We start from the raw sequence: 18,609 nt of genomic DNA on the forward strand, positions 1-18,609 counted from the left end.
CCCCATCCCCCTTTCTTCTTCATCTTCTTCCTAGCAAGATTTTATTTCTCAAAGGACAAAATTCAATTCTTTGTTAATTGCTTTTTATTCCTAATACGTGAGATCGATATATTCAAAGAGACTGATACAAGAATGATGAAGAAAGACACTGTCAATCGTCTTGAGATCGATAACAAAGAGAAATCAAGAGGACCTAAATTAATTTTATTGAATCAATCTGATATTATGTTTGATAATTTTAATGGGTTTACATTTTAATTTGAATGGTAAAATTTGTTTGAAGGTGATCGAGATGGACGTGAATCGACTAACTTTTTTCGGTCCAATGTTCTTTCTTCTTTTTTTCCTCCAAATTTAATTAGCTGATTCAATTTTTATTTTTTAATAAATTAATGTTAAAAAGAAATAGAATAGAAAAAGAAAAGAAAAAAAATGGAGTGCAGTGGTCTTCATGGAGAAGTCGACTTACAGGGGTGGGGTGGGGGCTCTTTTTTTTTTTAAAAGAATTAGTATTACTTTAAATATATATTTGTTAAAGTTAAATTATTTAAATGCCAAGTGACACTCAAAGAAGAAAAAGTATGAAGTTTTTTTTGGAAAAAATAAAAATAAAACATTATTTAAGTTTTTCCATGCTCTCAACGAAAGTGTAAAACACTTTTTTTGCCACATCAATATTTTGTGTTTAATAGGTATACTTTTTGAACAATTTAGGTGTTCAATAGGTAATAGCTATAGTCGAGGTGTTTAAGTGAAATATGCGGACAACTTTAAGGGGCTGCAGATGACTTAAGCCTTTTATGATTTTCACTTCTCTCATGTGTGTGTCCCATTTGAACTTTTAACTTATTTTCACTTCTCTTTGTTTACTTTTGTTTGGGAAGTAAATTTGTAACGATTCATCCCGTCGTTATAACATTTGTTTGGATGTAAATGTCCGAGTAGAGTTTTCCCAAAATGAGACTTGGTAAAAATCTACAAAAATCTGGTATTGTGTCTCACAGTGTAGCGTTTGATGACCTTGAGTTTATATTATGATAGTTCAAGGCATAATTAGTGGTCCATAGAAATTTTCAAAATGAAAGACGAATTCTTTTAAATTCGACTATATCGATTGTCGCGATAAGATATATCTGTGTGTTGTCAAAAGTTCAAGTGTGTGTTGTGAAATAGGAGGGGAGGGGGTGATGAAAAATCCCCTGAGCTACTGTTTAAGGCCATTGTGGGCCCCTAATTGTGGTAACGAGATTGCTATAGCGCGATTTGTCAGTAATTGTAGCAGCCTGGGGAAAGACCGAGGGACCAATATATGTCTGATTCTCCATTTTAGACCTTATTTTCTCCCTAATATTCAAAAGTTCGTCATTAGATTTGAGAGAGACGATTTTTCACCAACTAGGACTTTTATCATCTCATAAATACCCCCAAAACCTAGTTGTCACGTGCTCAAGCCACTAATGTATTACAACTAAATTGAAAGATATACACGTCTCAATGTCTTTACTTCTAGAGTAGAACAAGAATATAAATAAGGAACAAGAGGGCCTGTTGAAGTGACAAGCAACTACCTCTCAAGTCTCCACAAAAAGCCTCAGACGAAATACAGAAGAAGAATAATCACGCAGATCCAGACTTGTAACCTACACAAATGTAGAAGCAATGAGTGAATACCAAACGACACAGTACTCAACAAGCAAACTACTATACACAAGGTAAAAAAAATAGAATACGAGTACTTCTTTCATTCCAATCAAACCTCCACAAACACAACCTGCACAAAGATCAACCCAACCTAACAATTCACAATTTCAAGTACCACATAGTTCAACAGTAATACCTCAACAATTACAAAATCAACCACAATCATGTATTAGGTTCATCAACCAAAGTGTAACACCTCGAAATCTAGTAGACTAAGCAAGGGACTAAGTTAAAAGTCACAAGCCAAGGATTTGAGCCTGGGCACCCTTCACGAAGGCCTAGACGAGCAGTGAAGGACACCACAAACCATGGTGTAGCCCGTGAAGGCTCACAAAGTCAAGCCTAAAAGGGATCCTCCCCCCCACGAGCACCTAGACGACTCGTGGAGGGCACCACAGGACGTGGTGAGGCCCGTGAAAGGGGATGCAGTGACTACCTTAATGGTGACCCTCTACACGAGCCACTTGACGGCTCGTGGAGTGGGTCGTGAGCAGAGTAGACTTTGGGGCAGGATTTCCAAGCCACTGGTCAAGGACCACGGCTACCACCACGGGCCGTGAAGTCCTTGATGGCTCGTGAAGGGTGGCGTGTAGGGGTGTACTCAGCTGTAAGTTCAGGGGCTTTTGGGTCTTTTCTTTAAAACAATACTATGTCGTTTTACCCATGCCTAGGACCCCTATATAAGTGATTTCAACCCCGAAACTTACCCATTCAATTCATTCTCTTAAATTCATCAAAAGAAATTGGGTTCTTCCTCTCCAAAATATTTCTCTCTCTAGAAGTTTGAAAAAGAAGATTCAAACTAGGGCTCAAGGTCAAGTCTCCATTCTCAAATTATTTGTGGGCTTTGATAGCAAGGTATGATAGCTTTTCATCCATGGAATCGTTGCATCCATGGAGCCCCCAAGTTCTCCCAATTGAAAGTAGAAATTCCCCCAATTTGAGTTAGGGTTTTCTTCTAAGTTGTGGGTCTTTATGAATGTTGATTCAATTGATTGAATTATGATTTATTATGCATGAACTGAGAGGATTCTATGCTTTTATGATGAAATTCCATGTACCCATGCTTAACCCATGTTTCTAGGAAGAAATTAATTTAAATGGATTTTATTCTATGAAAGGAGAATTTATGGATATATGTGTATTCTTATAAGATAAAGAAGATACAATATGAATTGCTTTGAGATTGAAGCAAATGTGATGATTTATGATAAAAATTGCTTTGAGAGTGAAGCGTATGTAATTAATTGTTGATTAATGATGTTATTCTTGTGGAAGAGATTTTCCCACATGATTTCTTATGTATGAATGTGAAAGACTTTCTCACATTGAATGATTCTAGGTCGAAAGGATTTCTCACCTAAAATGAATCTAAGTTAAGGAACTATGGAATTGAGATGAAGCTATAGGCGATGGCCCATGACATCTAAGTAAAACACAAGAGGTGATTACCCATGTCATATGATAGAAAGACAAGAGGCGAATACCTATGTCACATGATGTACGGACAAGAGGCGATTACCCACGTTCCTATAATGCAAGTTATACAAGAGGTGACTACTCATATCCCAAAGTAAGAAGGAGAAGAGGCGACTACCCATGATCCCAAAGTAAGAAGGACAAGAGGCGATTACCTATGACCCTTAATAAGAAGGCAAGAGGCGATTCCTCATGTCCTTTCTCACGACCCAAGGGTACCCCCTAGATGTAACAAAGCTTATAAGACCCCGAGAGGTCTCATACAAGCCACTTAGCATATCATAACATAAAGTAATAGAAATGAGCGGGAATTTAAAACTTTCCAATACAATCAAAGTCTTTTATAAAACGAGCGGAAGTCTAACATAACTGTCTCAAACCATCTAAACAAAATGAATAAAGTCTTGGTTCACAACCCATACAATAGTCCAAGACATAAAGGAAAAACATAAAGGAAAGTGATGATCACATCCTCGAACACAATGAGGACTCACCAAAACTTCACTTCCTTGATCAACAACGAAGCTAACCATGAGTGTGAGAATCAATGTCGCCGGACCCTACATTTGATAAGAATGTAGGCAAGGGTATGTGTTAGTACAATCAAGTACTGAATATGATGGCTAGCATAAAAAACATAACATAAGCATTAGTCAACATAAGACATAAGGCATAAACATAATCAAGACATAATAAGCATCATAATGAAAGAGGAATAATCCCTTAAGTAACCTCACTTAACCTTAGCCAAGACTTAGGTCATCCGCCTCTAGTCAAGCTTATATCATGGAAGAAATATCTGGCAACACTCCAAGAAAGTCAACTTCATAACATAATCACATTACTCATACTTACTTTTAAAGACATGGGGATTCACATCAATGCCTAGTTCATAAAGGCTAATGGGTATTCGCCTCTTAACTTACTTACTTTTAGATAGCAGGTACTCGCCTCCACATCATTTCATAGGGGGCATGGGTACTCGCCTCCATGTTCATTTATCATGGTAAGAACGTGGGGACTCGCCTCTTGTTCAATTCTAAGGAGTATGAGAAATCACCTCATATCCTTACATACGGAGGTCAAGGGTAATCACCTCTAGCCTCATCATTCATTAAGCATTTTAGTCTAGATTCATTTTAGGTGAGCAATCCTTTCAACCTAGAATCATTCATGTGAGTAAACCTTTCACATTCATTCAATCATGCTTATCAATTCATTATGTGAAGTATCCCTTCCACATCATAACATCAATCAATCAACAATGCACAGTCTAGGCTTTACTCTCAAAGAACTACATCTCATGATCATCATCTATGCTTTTATCTCAAGCAATTAACTTCATATTCATCATACGTGCTTCAATCCTAAGCAATTCTAGTCATAAATCATCAATCCTATAAGGAGATATCTAACCCATAGAGTTTCCCTCACATGGCATCAAACCCAACATATAAATTCTACCATAACATCATAGGATATGCATGGGTACATGTAATTTCAAATTAATACATGCAATTTTATCAATTCAATCATAAACAATCATAATCCACTCAATTGGATCAACATTCATCATAACCCACAACATTGGAAGAAATCCTAACTAGAATTGGGGAAATTCTTCTTTAAATTGTGGAATTCTAGGGGACTCCGTGGGAGGAAGGATCCCATGGATGAAAAGCCATCATACCTTAGTCACAAAGCCCACAAACGCTTGAAGATTGGGAGACTTGATCTTGACCTAGCTTCAATCTCCTTATTTTTCTTCCACCTTCTAATTTGGGTTTTCTTTTGGGAATTGAGGGAATGACTTAATTGAGTGAGTTTTGGGGGTCTAAAATCCTTATATAGGTGGTCTAGGGCTAGGCAAAACAACGTCACTTCAATCTAATTAAAACCAGAAAAGACCCATATGCCCCTAAAAATAACTGCAATCACGAACCACGGACCCCCGACCGATGGACCGTCTACGGTCCATCCTAGTGGTTCGTCACTAAGTTCAGAGAGTTTTGGGCCATCCACAGACCCCCTTGACCATGGACCGTCGATCGTCCTACGGTCCGTTAGTCAGGTCGTTGGTCCTATGTGCCTAATTCCCTGAGGTGTTCAACCACCGACCCACCTACGGTCCGTGGGTGGCCACCGTCGGTTGGCACCTGCAACTTTCCAAATCTGCATTTTTTACCTCTTTTAAAATTCGGGGTGTTACATCCTTAGGAGATAAGCTGTGATATGTTATGATAGGTGATGAGCTTGGATTGTTGCTTGAGTTTGCCTTCCATGATAAGTAAGGCTAGAGGCGGTTACCCAAGTCTTGACTAAGGATAAATTAAGGTTACTTCAAGAAGTATTCCTTACGTGTTGTAATGATCTATTATGTGCATTGATTATGCTTCATGACTTATGTTGTTTAACTCTTATGTTATGTTTATGCAAGCTATCATATTTAAGAATTTTTCGTACTAACGCATACTCTTGCCTACATTTCTTATCCAAATGTAGGGTTCGGCATTCTCAAAGCTCATCTCCGTGGCTAGGATCTATAGTAGAGAAAGAGTTGAAGATCGGTGAGTCCTCATTCATCCGAGGATTTGACCACTACTTTCCTTATGTTCTTTTAATTTGAGTTTTGAACATTGATGTACGGGCAATGTCACGAAATTCTTTTGTATTAGATGGTTTTTGAGACAGGTGTTTTAGACTTTCGCTTTGCAATTAAAAACTTTGGTTATGTTGAAAATGTTTTAAATCTCGTCGATTTTCTATTATCTTGACTATGAAAGCTAAGTGTCTTGTATGAGGCATCTCGGGGTCTTGTACGCCATGTCACATCTAGGGGGTACCCTGGGTCGTGACACAAAGTTTCCAACAATTTCCACTCCACAAAATAGCACATAAATAGTATCTCGAGTCGCACCTCTGCACAATTAGTCTATCATCACAATCAAGAGTCTCAACAACATGAGATCAATAATCATAATCATATGAAGTACGATGCAATAATATAAAATATCAAATAGAGTAATACATGTATATCCTAATGTTACACACTCACTGCCTCGCACCACGGGACCCACGAGGGACATATCGTTCCATGCAACTACCAAAATGTGTGGTATGTTCCTCGAATATAGTATCAACCTTGATGTGTGGAACGTCCCTCGGATATACTACATCCTCTTTGTTCCTCTTTTTCCATCATTTCACAAAGAACCATCACAACTGAGTTTCAGAATCAATGCAAATAGCTATGTTCACACAATAATGAGGAGAGGACAACTTCCATATCAATTCACAATTCATAACCACTCAATCAAAGTATTTCATCAATAACGTATCAACATTACCACTAAAGTCATTCACAACATCATACACATCAAATTACCATCACAATGCCTTTTTTGTTATCCTTTTTTTTTGTATTATCATTTAGATCAATCAATGTGAACAATTCAATCCATCATCAATTTTCATTACTCTCCAACACATAGACAAGAAAATACAAGATTTCACAAGCTTAACAAAGGTATAGAAGTTTGCTTGCCTTAAAAAGATCACACAATCACTCCTGCACTTAAGCTTTTCCCCTCCGAACAGTATCCTAATCAACACAAGCTATTCAAATAAGAACTCACAATAAGAATTCGTAACTATCAACACCCGTATTAATATTTTTAGAAAATAGGGTCAACATCACCCAAAAACTCAATACCAAAAATAAGGGGGTAAATCTGGAATTTAAAATAAAATTACATTACCCAAAGGTTTTGGAAACTACATGTGAAAATCATTTTAAAAATGGAGCTCAAACAAGCCTTAATTCACCATTTTATCAAAACCTTAAGCATTTACAAAAATCTTCAAAATTTGGAACCAAAACTCATCTTTAATAATAAAATTATGAAATATCTAATGGATAAAAGAGTTAGAGCACTAGAAATCGTTACCCAATCAATGAATCTTAAAAAATCTCTTTAAAATCGCCAAAACCGAGCTCTCAAAGTTTGAAAATGGAAAAATAGAGTTGAAACCCCAATTTTTAAAATAATAATGTCAAGGCTTCGCGAACGCGAACTCAGGTTCGCTTAAGCGACCATCACGAACACAACGCCCTGATCACGAACGTGATCCCTGGATAATATGACTCATTGCGAACGCATAGGTCTATCACGAACGCGACAATCGTGAAAGTGAGCAGACCTTCGCGGTAAAACTCAACCCCTCGCGAACACGATCAGGTCTTCACTAACACAAAGGTCACGAAAGCGAGTAGACCTTCACAAATGCGAGGTACAATGAATACAAAAAAAATCAGCGAAACACACAAGTCTCCTAAAGGACCCTCGGGAGTCATTCGAAACTCCGTACATACATATCATATCTTATATCTAATTAAAATCGACGTTCCAGACTCAAGAGAACCACCTAGATATGAATATGAGATTTCCTTGACCTGAAACTTGTAAAACTCGCAGTAAACTAACTTAACGCTCAAAAAGACCAAACTGACCTCGGGGTCTCCAAAAAATCAACCAAGACCTCTCCTTGGCTTAAATTCAGTCCGTAAATCTAATGGAATTATAGGAAATCTGATCCGAGCATCTGAACACCGAATATTGACCAAGGTCAATCCAAAGGCTAAAATTTATTAAACTTTCAACACAATTCCGCAAATCAACAATACAACTCCGAATTAGAAACCGATGACTCTCCTAGACCAAATTCTACATTCTGGAACTAATGAAACTGAAAGAATTCCATTTCGAGACTCAAAGACTTTGATTGACATCAAAAACCACTTTTAACCAACTTAAGTCTTACAAAACTAAAAACTTCCAAAAATCCCAACATTTTACTAAACTTTCAAAACCAACTTCACAAACCAATTAGAAAATGAATCGAGCAACTATCTGGAGGGGTAAAACGATAATTTATAAAAAATTTCAAAAATGACATTCCCGATCATGACATATAGGTTTTGAACAATGGTAAAATCAATGAGGTTTAGTTCCTAAGTTCTAGAAATGTGGAGTAAGTGACTGAATACTGTGTAATTATTTATTTTAGACCATGAACAATTTAAAGCTTTGAAAAAGGAAAGACTCTTACAGATCAACTTGTATTCGGTTCTTCGGTTGAAGTAGGTAAAGATTTAATTAGAATTTAGACTTTGATTTATAATTATATGTATACTCCTAAATTGAATACTTATTAATTGGTCTTCAGACATGCTTGTAATCTATGATATGGTTGTTGATGGTTAAAATGCATAAGCTATTAAATGTTGAATTATATTGAATTACGTGTGTTACAATTATATTTATAATTGTTATACACCGAGTTATATTTGGTGAAACTGATAATTTGTTATAATGCATGAGAAATGTAAATGTAATTATAACCTTCCTAGTAATGAGTGGCTCAAGTTCAATGTGAGGTTCCGTACAAGTAGTTACATATATTCAGAGAGTCAAATATCATGTTGCTATGATACGTGGACGAAGCTGGTCCCCTGCAGATCATAGCTAGATGAAAATAAATAAGTCATTTAGCATAGGTTTATGCCTTAGTGTTTGATGTGTGAGTTTATTAGTGTATTATGTCAATGATGAGTTCTGTGAGATTACACTTGTGAGATGAAAGTGGGCATAAAATCACATATATTGAAATTGGTTTTCTTGATTTCTCTTGATGATTCATGATTGTTGGTGTTGGGTATAGCAAGAGTTAATGAGAAATGGAGGGACGATGAAAAGAGAAATTGGAAAAGATTCTCTTATGCTTTAAGAAAAGGCATTTCTCCCTCATTGGTGGTGGAAAGAAAAATAACAGTGTTTAAATAGAGATACACTTCTTAGTTGTTAAAAGGGTTGAAAAGAGGGATCCCTCGCGCTGTCGCCGTCGTCACTCGCTCGACTTCGACTTTGATTTTGGCTTTGGAAAATGATTGATCGAGAGATTATTTTTGGACAAAGTTTTGTTTTAATTATTTATTTAATTAATTAAATTAAATGGCCAAAAACATTTAAATTATTTAGTTAATTAATCAAAATGTTCCGACCTAACTCGGATCCGCGTGACCTGTTATATTTAAAATACTTTCTCGTTTTATTTGAATGTCCCGCCGTTGGAGATGACTGTTTTGAAAGGTTGCAACTTTCAGGAACAACCATGCCGTTTGAAAGGTTGCAAACTTTCACGAATGGTCGTGTGGATTTTGAAAAGTTGCAACCTTTTGAAATCAGTTCCTCTTGGCTATAAATACCCGTAATTTTTTAGACTTTTGACTTACAAAAATTTTTGATTTCTTTTTCCTCTTCTTCTTCTTCACAAATTTTCTTCGTGTACTTTATTGCCGTTGAGTGGCTCGCTAACACCATAGTTTTGGGTATATATACACTAGTGATTGTGATCATTCTATCCTGACAGGCCTTGTTGGTCACAAAAAGCAGCTATGCCTTCGTCTGAGTCAATTTATTGGAAAGAAGCAGTCAATAATGAGATCGAATCAATTTTAAGTAACCATACTTGGGAATTGGCTGATCTTCCTCTAGGAAATAAACATTTATGATCAAAGTGGATCTTTAAAAGGAAAATGAAAGTTGATGGGACTATTGACAAATATAAGGCTAGACTTTTAATCAAAGGATACAGACAAAAGGAAGGCCTGGACTACTTTGATACATACTCTCCAGTAACAAGGATAACATCAATTAGGATGTTAGTGGCAGTGCATGATCTTAAAATTTACCAAATGGATGTAAAGACAGCCTTCTTAAATGGAGAGTTGAAGGGAGAAATTTACATGGAACAATCTGAAGGGTTTGTGGTTCCTGGTACAGAAGAAAAAGTGTGCAGACTTGTGAAGTCGCTTTATGGGCTCAAGCAAGCACCCAAACAATGGCATGCTAAATTTGACCAAACAATGTTGGCAAATGGATTCAAGATTAACGAATGTGATAAGTATGTTTACATTAAAAACGTTCCAAATCATGAAGTCATTATTTGTTTGTATGTTGATGTCATGTTAATAATGAGTAAAGATATTGACGATATAAATACTACTAAGTGCATGTTGTCCAGCAAGTTCAATATGAAGGACTTACGAGCTGCTGACTTGATCTTAGGGATCAGGATTCTCAAAACTCCTCAGGGACTAGCATTATCTCAATCTCATTATATTGAAATAGTATTATATAAGTTCAAGTACTTGAATTTCAACGTTATCAAACTCCAATTGGATGTCAGAGTGTTGGGAAGTTTGATGTATATTATGAATTGTACGTGACCAGATATAACATGTGCTATTAGCAAACTGAGTCGGTTCACTAGTAATCCTAATCAAACTCACCGGATGGAAATGAAACTTGTGTTGGGGTATCTAAATCATACACAACACTATCCTTTACATTGTAATAAATATCCTACCATGATTGAAAGATATAGTGATGCAAATTGGATCACCGGGTCAAATGAAGTAAAATCCACAAGTGATTATGTGTTTACACTTGTTGGGGGAGCAATCTCTTGGAAATCATCCAAACAGACATGTATCACTCGCTCCACAATGAAATTTGAATTTATTGCTTTAGATAAGGCAGGTGAAGAAGTTGAATGGCTCCGAAATTTCATAGAGGATATTCCATTCTAGCCTAAACCTGTGGGACCTATTTGCATACATTGTGATAGTCAAGAAGCAATAGGTAGGGCATGGAGCATCATGTACAATGGGAAGTCTCGTCATACACGACAGAGACATAACACCGTAAGACAACTGCTCTTTAGTGGAATCATTACAATTGACTATGTGAAGTCAAGTGATAATGTGTCAGATCCACTAACAAAAGACCTAGTGAGAGAGGCAATTGAAAGATCATATAAGGGAATGAGTTTACGACTTAGGACAAGCATCATGGTGGTAACTCTATCTACAGACTAGAGATCCCAAGAGCTAGATTCAAGGAGAAAAACAAAGTTGTGACTGACGGTTCGACATTGTCAATTAACTCAATCCATTCTCATGATGAAGACAATGTTCAGGAACAAGGTTAAAACATTAAGGCTTGTTAATGAGTTAATAAAGCTTAAAGCTTTTAATGATTTGCTAAGTTTGGCAGATTTGACCAAATAGTGTATCTACGCGATGACACGGTTAGAAATCACCTATGTGAGTGTGAAGTGTAAGCCGCTTCAAAGAGTTTTTTTTGTCAAAAGCCTATTCTCTATACACTCATGAAACGATGAGGTGTTCATGGCTGAAACAAACACAACCGTTAAAATCATAAACGGTAAAGGGTTAATTGTGTGACATATGGTTGTCTAGGTATACACCAAAGCTCAATGTTTCAAAGATATCGCATCTACCGATTGACTGAGTATATCCGACATATGTTCACTATGAAAAGTCTAAGGGAAAACCTACTTATCCAGATGCAATTGATCTGTGCTTGTAAAGTACACACTCGTCTGTGCATTCCTTTATGTTATAACCATTCCCCATTAATGTGGAGGATTGTTGGGTACAAGATTTAATGGGAAATGGAGGGAAGATGAAAAAAATGAATTGGAAACGATTCTCTTATGCTTTAAGAAAAGGAATTTCTCCCTCATTGGTGGTGGAAAGAAAAATAGAAGTGTTTAAATAGAGAAACACTTTTATTAGTTGTTAAGAGGGTTTGAAAGAGGGACCCCCCTCGCGCCGTCATCGTCGCTCGCTCGGCTTCGGTTTGGCTTTGGAAAATAATCGATTGAGAGATTATTTTTTTGGATAAAGTTTTGTTTTAATTATTTATTTAATTAATTAAATTAAATTAAATGGTCAAACACGTTTCAATTATTTAGTTAATTAACCAAAACGTTCCGACCCGACTCGGATCCGTGCGACCCGTTTTATTTAAAATACTTTCCCATTTTATTTGAATTTTCCGCCATTGGAGATGACTGTTCTGAAAGGTTTCAACTTTCAGGAACAACCATGACCGTTTGAAAGATTGGAAACTTTCATGAATGATCGTGTGGATTCTGAAAGGTTGCAACCTTTCGAAATCAGTTCCTCTTGGCTATAAATACCCGTAATTCTTCAGAATTTTGACTTACAAAAATATTTGATTTCTTTTTCTTCTTTTATACAAATTTTCTTCATGTACTTTACTGTCGTTGAGTGACTCGCTGACACCAACGTTTTGGGTATCAATACACTGGTGATTGAAATCATTCTATCCTGGGAGGACATACATTTTTACGGATTTTAGTTTTGTGAATTAATTTATGTTCTTCACTGGTTCATTAAACTTTGGTAACGTCGTGTTTCTGCAAAGTATGTTGTAATTAGTACTACTGTTTTAAACACAAATTGACTAACAATTGGTGGATACATAACCTGTTATCTGATATGGTTTAACATGTTGTGATTATACATGTTGGTTTGGTGAATTATTTTCTATGTGTCAAGTGTTTGTTTTGGGCCTCGTTTGAACTTGAAAATGCACATGTTTACCCCTTGGGATCAACTGGTGCCATTAATAAGGTCTTAACGGACGTCCATAAAAACTTTCGACCAAAAAAAAGCCAGAATCTCGAATCACCAAAAATCCATGGACTAGCAAAGTCTACTTGCCATTTGACTTACATGTTACATGTTTTTTATTTGGCGAAAGTACTCACTACCCCCCTGAACTTAAAACTTTTTATTCGGTGTACACCTAAACTAAATTCCGTTTTAATTACCATTCCGAACTTATTTATTCCTCCGTTGGGTACACCTTTATTGTTCACCTTGCGTAGAAATTGACAACACACTCTACTAGGCGCGTGATGAAGTGATTTTTTGCCACATCATAAAGCTACAACGGTAAAAAATGTAAAATCTCCATTTTTCTTTAATATTTGGCATATTTTAAAGATTTTTCTCTCTATTCTCTAACTATTTATTCTCCCTAATCCCTTCTCCCGTTTCAAATTTCTCCCATTTCAAATTTCAATTTTTTTTCTCTTTTTTGTTTTAATTGCTATTGCTAAATTTATGAATTATAATAGGAGACTTGTTTGCTTATGTGGGACTCCTCCGATTCTGAAAATTTCATGGACAAATGACAATCCCGGACGTAGATTTCTCGGTTGTAGACACTATGGGGTATGTATTATTTCATATCTTTTTGCTTTTTATTTGTCAAGTTTGTATTATGTAATTTTTTTAACTTTGATTTTATAAAATGCAGTCCTCATTTCGAAATCCTTGTAAGTTTTTCGATTGGTATGATCCAGAATTTCCTAGCCAAGCGAATACTGTGATTTTGGGTCTGTTGAAGAAGACCAACAAACAAGAAAAACAATTGAAGTGTAAAAGGATGTTGAAACTGATTTTGGGCATTAGTTTGATATGTAATGTGATATTATTCTTTTATTTAGTGTGTCGTTGGAATGTTTTTTGTGAATGCAATTGTTATTAACGCAAGGTCTTTTGGTTCTAGGGTTTTCATTTTGTGGATTAGTTTGGTTTGGTGTTTTAGTGATGTATGTTTCTGCTGATTAAAGTTTTTTATATATATATCTTTGTGTATGTTCAATTGACTTGTCCTTTTTTCATAAAACTACAGTTACATGTAATTGTAATATGATAACAAAACACGAAATAATAACATAAAGACACCCTAACATAAAGGCATAACATAACTAGTGCTTTCTTGATCATCAAACACAAATATCATAGTGTTTCATTGTTTCAACCAACAACCACAATAACTTAAGTTAACCACCAAAACAAAAAACAGTCACTACTTCAAGTTTGGTTGAACAACCACACAAGCACCAAAACACAAAACAAACACTACTTTAAGTTTTGTTGAACAACCACACAAGCACAAAATACAAAACAGTCACTAATTTAAGTTTGGTTGTTACAACCACACAACTAAGAAGTTTTCTTTGAGGGTGATTTTTCCTTGGCTTGTGCCCTTGTTTGAATTCCAACAACTTTTGATCTGGTTTGAATACGACGCATAACACTTTGGACTTGAAGTTCTCTTTGAGTCATGTCATGTTTACCTTTCCACTTCAGTCCCTTGGTAGGTTAAAAATCAATATCACCTGTCACATGCACAAAACTCAGCACACCAGTATTAACCCTCCTACTGCTAGACAATCATTGCTGCAATATTAAAAACATAGTTATTTTGGGTCTCACATTTTTAAATATAATTTTAACAGTTTTATAAGACACTTACATTAATACATGTATATCCAGTATCAACAACAAATACACCTTGTCCAACCACTTTTGGCATCTTCTTGTAACCACTTCCTGCACCTCTTTGTGTACCAGTCTTGTTGTTGCTTGCTCTTTCATATTGACCTCTACCCCTCTTTTTTCCAGTGGTGGACTAATATGAGTAGAAAAAGAATACAACAAGAGACTAAATTAATAAGTAACCTAATCTAATTTATAAAACCAAATTAATGTGAATGTACCTCTTGAGTGGGTGTTGGTGTAGACTTAGGTTTAGAATTTTTTGGACAATTTCTCTTGTTATGATTTGCTCCTTTGCAAATTGAACATGTCATTACTGTCCCCATTCTTGGCAACTTCCCAGCTTTTCTCACTTCACCAATTTCTCTTCTTCTGTTCTTTGGTGGCCTACTAGACATTTGCCTTGCCTCAGGTGGTTCAACCATTAGGTTTCTGCTTTCAGGCCACATTTCCATGTTTGGGACTGGTTGAATGAAATGAGAATATGTCTTCAGATATGTCTCTTTTCTATACCAGCTTGAAATTGCTTGTGATGCATCCATGTTCAAGTGGTTCATTGCTGCTATACCATGTGCACATGGGATACCTTTTAATTCCCAAGATCTGCAACTACATTTCTATTGACCCAAGTTCACAGTATGCTTGTATACCCCTTCTAACACTTCAAATCCATCATCACCATTCCATTCAATGTTGCACTGCATTGATCTTGCTACATTGGTATTGAATACCATCATTTCCATTGGAGATATTCCATCTGTCCATGTTTCAGCAAATGCTCTTGACTTACTCACCCTATTCATCATCTTAACTCTAATTTCTTCCAACATAGTTACAATAGTCTTGTTCCTAGGTCCCAAGATCCAAGCATTGAAACTCTCTGCCATGTTGTTATTTATACTATCACATTTTGAAAAAGTTCGAAAAAAAGCTTTGCACCATTTCTCCTTATTGTATTTGATAAGGGCTTTAACTATACCTTTTCCCAGCTTGAATAGGGCATTTATATTATACTTAAATTGTGCCTTAAATGTTGATCTAGCACAAGCCCAAAATTTATTCCTTCTCTCTATGCCTCTGAAGTTTTGTGACCAATTTGCTAATATGTGTCTAGCACAGATTCTGTGCTCACATTTTGGAAATAGTTCATCTACAGTAGCTATTAGTCCCTGTAGTTGCAAAGCAAAATAATAAAGATAGTTTTTGATCAAATTAAATTAAAGATAAATATAAAAATAAATTCAGTTATCTTTTGCATATCACTAATGATAGTGAGCTGGGAACCATCTCCTAGATTAAGATCATCTTGCAGAATGGTCATGAACCATTTCCATGTCAACTTGCTTTCAGTACCAATTACTGCCCATGCTATTGGATACATTTGGTTGTTTTTATCCTTAGCAACAGTTACCAAAAGTTGACCCTTACAAATTACTTTTAGAAAACACCCATCCAGCCCTATACATCTTCTGCATCCTTGTTAGAAACCCTTTTTCATAGCATCAAAACATATATAAAAAGAGTGAAACTGTTTCATCCCATTTTCTGATTCTGAATCTTTAAGCTTCACAATACAAGTGCTACTAGGATTTGTTTGAAGTAACACATCCATGTAGCCTAGGATTCTGCTAAATTCTGCCATATGATCCCCTATATTTCCTTTAAAATATTTTTTTCTTGTTTTAAAACAAACTGCTTTGCCTACATGAACATTCAACTCTTTCCTAACCAAATCTTGTATTTCCCACCTTTTTATACTAGGTTGAGAAATAATCATATCTTTCAGATACTTACATAAAAAATTTGAATTACACAAAATATTATTAGTGGTCCTGGTACATATGTGCCTTGGGTTGTATGTCTTGATAGTGAAGTTCTCACTCCTCCCTTCCTTGCTTGCATACAACAGCCATGGACAATCACTTTTACACTTGACTCTTACTCTAGTACTCTCATTCACATACTTGTCTAACTCAACTCCTTTTTTTATAGCATATTTTGTAACTGCCTCTCTAAATTCCTGTACACTTTCAAATACCAAACCACATTGCCATGTTACAACATCACAAATAAAATCATATATCACTCTATTACTCTTATTTCTCCCCCCTTAAACTCCCTCCTTTAAGTTCATCATTAGAAACAGGTTCTTCTTCATCACTTTGAAAACTATCACGATCAGAACTGTCATAGTATGGCTCATCCTCTGTTAGCTTACCCTTGAATTTTTTTTTGCCTTTTGCAATATCCTCATACCCTTCATCAAGTCCAACTTCACCTAAAAAACCTTTTGTTTTTACTTATTCTTTCTCCTCTTACTTTCTTTAAACTTTCTCACATCTTCCTTAACAATCCTCAACTCCTCATGCACATCACTTCCATAGTCAATAGACTGGTCAGAACAAATAAAATCACTGTCTATGTCTTCATCTGCATTTTCTTGGGCACTTGGTTCAACTTCTTCTTGAATAGAAGGTTCAGTTCCTTGTTGGACAGTAGGTTCACCTTCTTCTTCAGTATCAATCCAATTTATTGAAGAATAATCATCATCAGTTTCTTGTTGGACCCTTGCAACCCCGTCATTCTCAACTATTTCACTAGATGGAAAGGAAGAAGAGGAACCTAACCCTAGATCTAGTTTTTTTGGCTGTGCAGTTAAAGAACCATCAGATTCCCCATGTGCATTAAAAGACTCAACCACTTGACTTAAAGATTGACTAATTTGACCTTCACTGGGACCCACATCCTCCAGAATAGTGTCATCACACACATAAATATCTATTGTGTCCCCATCATGCATAAATAATGCAATGTTACAAATGTCCATGTCATTTTTCAATTCCACCAGATCACCCCTGGAGACTTAGCATAAGTTTTTCCTAACTTACTAATTCCCAAAGACTCAGCATAATTTGCAAGTTCAGGAATTGACAAATGATCTTCATCCACATTCTCTACACATTCAGTCCTACCCCTAACATATACTGGACCTACCTCACTCACCAAGATACCCCCAAATTTGAACCTTAAATTGAGGTACTTAGTAGCCATAGTGTCAACCTATAACCACATTAACAATCAATATATTGTACAAGGCAACAACAACAAAACAGAGGCAACAACACCAAAAAATATACAATAACACCAAAATAGAGGCAACAACACCAAAACATAGACAACAACACCAAAACAGAAGCAACAAAACCAAATTTAACTCATAAGCATACAATTATACAAGGAAATTATAATAAACAGTACAAAAACATAATTGGTACTTAGTAGCCATATTACTCAACATCATACAAATATACATAAGGAAATTACAAAATACTCCACCATTTAACACTACCAAAATATAATATTGAAATAAAAAACCCTAGAATCTAAATTTGACTAAAAAGCCCTAATTTTTTTTAACTAATTAACAGAAACCCTAATACGCATGCATACATAAGTTGAACAACTTCATAATAATACATTCATTAACTGAAAATTCTAGTTGAAAACTATCAAACCCCTAATTGGAAACTCAATCGGAAACTATGGCGAAGCCCTAGTCAAATTACGACGAAATCTTAAACGAAAAATAGGGCAAAATATAAATGAAAAAGTAAAGGAAACAAACAATAACACATCATAAGAGTGGATAATCACTTACTTGGTAACAATTTCAGACAAGGTCGAAAGAAAATCGACCAAACGCTTCACGAAATCAAGCAAGCCTTCACGTCTAAGAACTGCAACTGACCCAAATCCAGAAAGAGTTCCGTGAAATCTACCCTTTACTCCGTCGATTACATTTCTTAGAGAGCCAAAAGTTTAAAATATGTCGTTGTCCGTCCATTAGACTTCTTACCCTACACATTTGTTACAGCTTAGTGAGAAGCTTAGTCCGGAAGTTTTAATCTGAGAAGGTTTGACATTTAATTATCTAGGTGGCTAATATTTATCCAGGTGGCTAATATTTATCTAGGTGTCATGCGCATGTAGACATGATTGGAGTGATCAGACAATAAAGGTGTACGAGACGGAGGAATAAACAAGTTAGGGGGGGGGGGGTAATTAAAACGGAATTTAATTTAGGTGTATACTAAATAAAAAGCTTCAAGTTTAGGGGGTAATGAGTACTTTTGCATTTTTTTAAATGTAGTTGGTTTATTATGACAAATTATTGGGAACGATCT

The 18,609-nt window shown here is 35.8% G+C and overlaps 1 protein-coding gene across 1 annotated transcript; it reads right to left on the reverse strand.

The window, feature by feature from the left end:
- Positions 1–1,571: 1,571 nt before the first annotated feature.
- Positions 1,572–15,148, reverse strand: LOC125825462 (uncharacterized). The gene is made up of 4 exons (XM_049504797.1): positions 14,647–15,148; positions 14,403–14,558; positions 1,757–1,771; positions 1,572–1,640 (listed from the first exon to the last, which is right to left on the reverse strand). Exons 1-4 carry the CDS (start codon positions 14,980–14,982, stop codon positions 1,572–1,574), a joined length of 576 nt encoding a protein of 191 aa, XP_049360754.1. The 5' UTR covers positions 14,983–15,148.
- Between the last annotated feature and the right edge of the window lie 3,461 nt (positions 15,149–18,609).

Source organism: Solanum verrucosum, unplaced genomic scaffold (genome assembly GCF_900185275.1).
Source record: "Solanum verrucosum unplaced genomic scaffold, falcon-dt-bn FXZP01000101.1, whole genome shotgun sequence".
Classification (NCBI taxonomy): domain Eukaryota; kingdom Viridiplantae; phylum Streptophyta; class Magnoliopsida; order Solanales; family Solanaceae; genus Solanum; species Solanum verrucosum.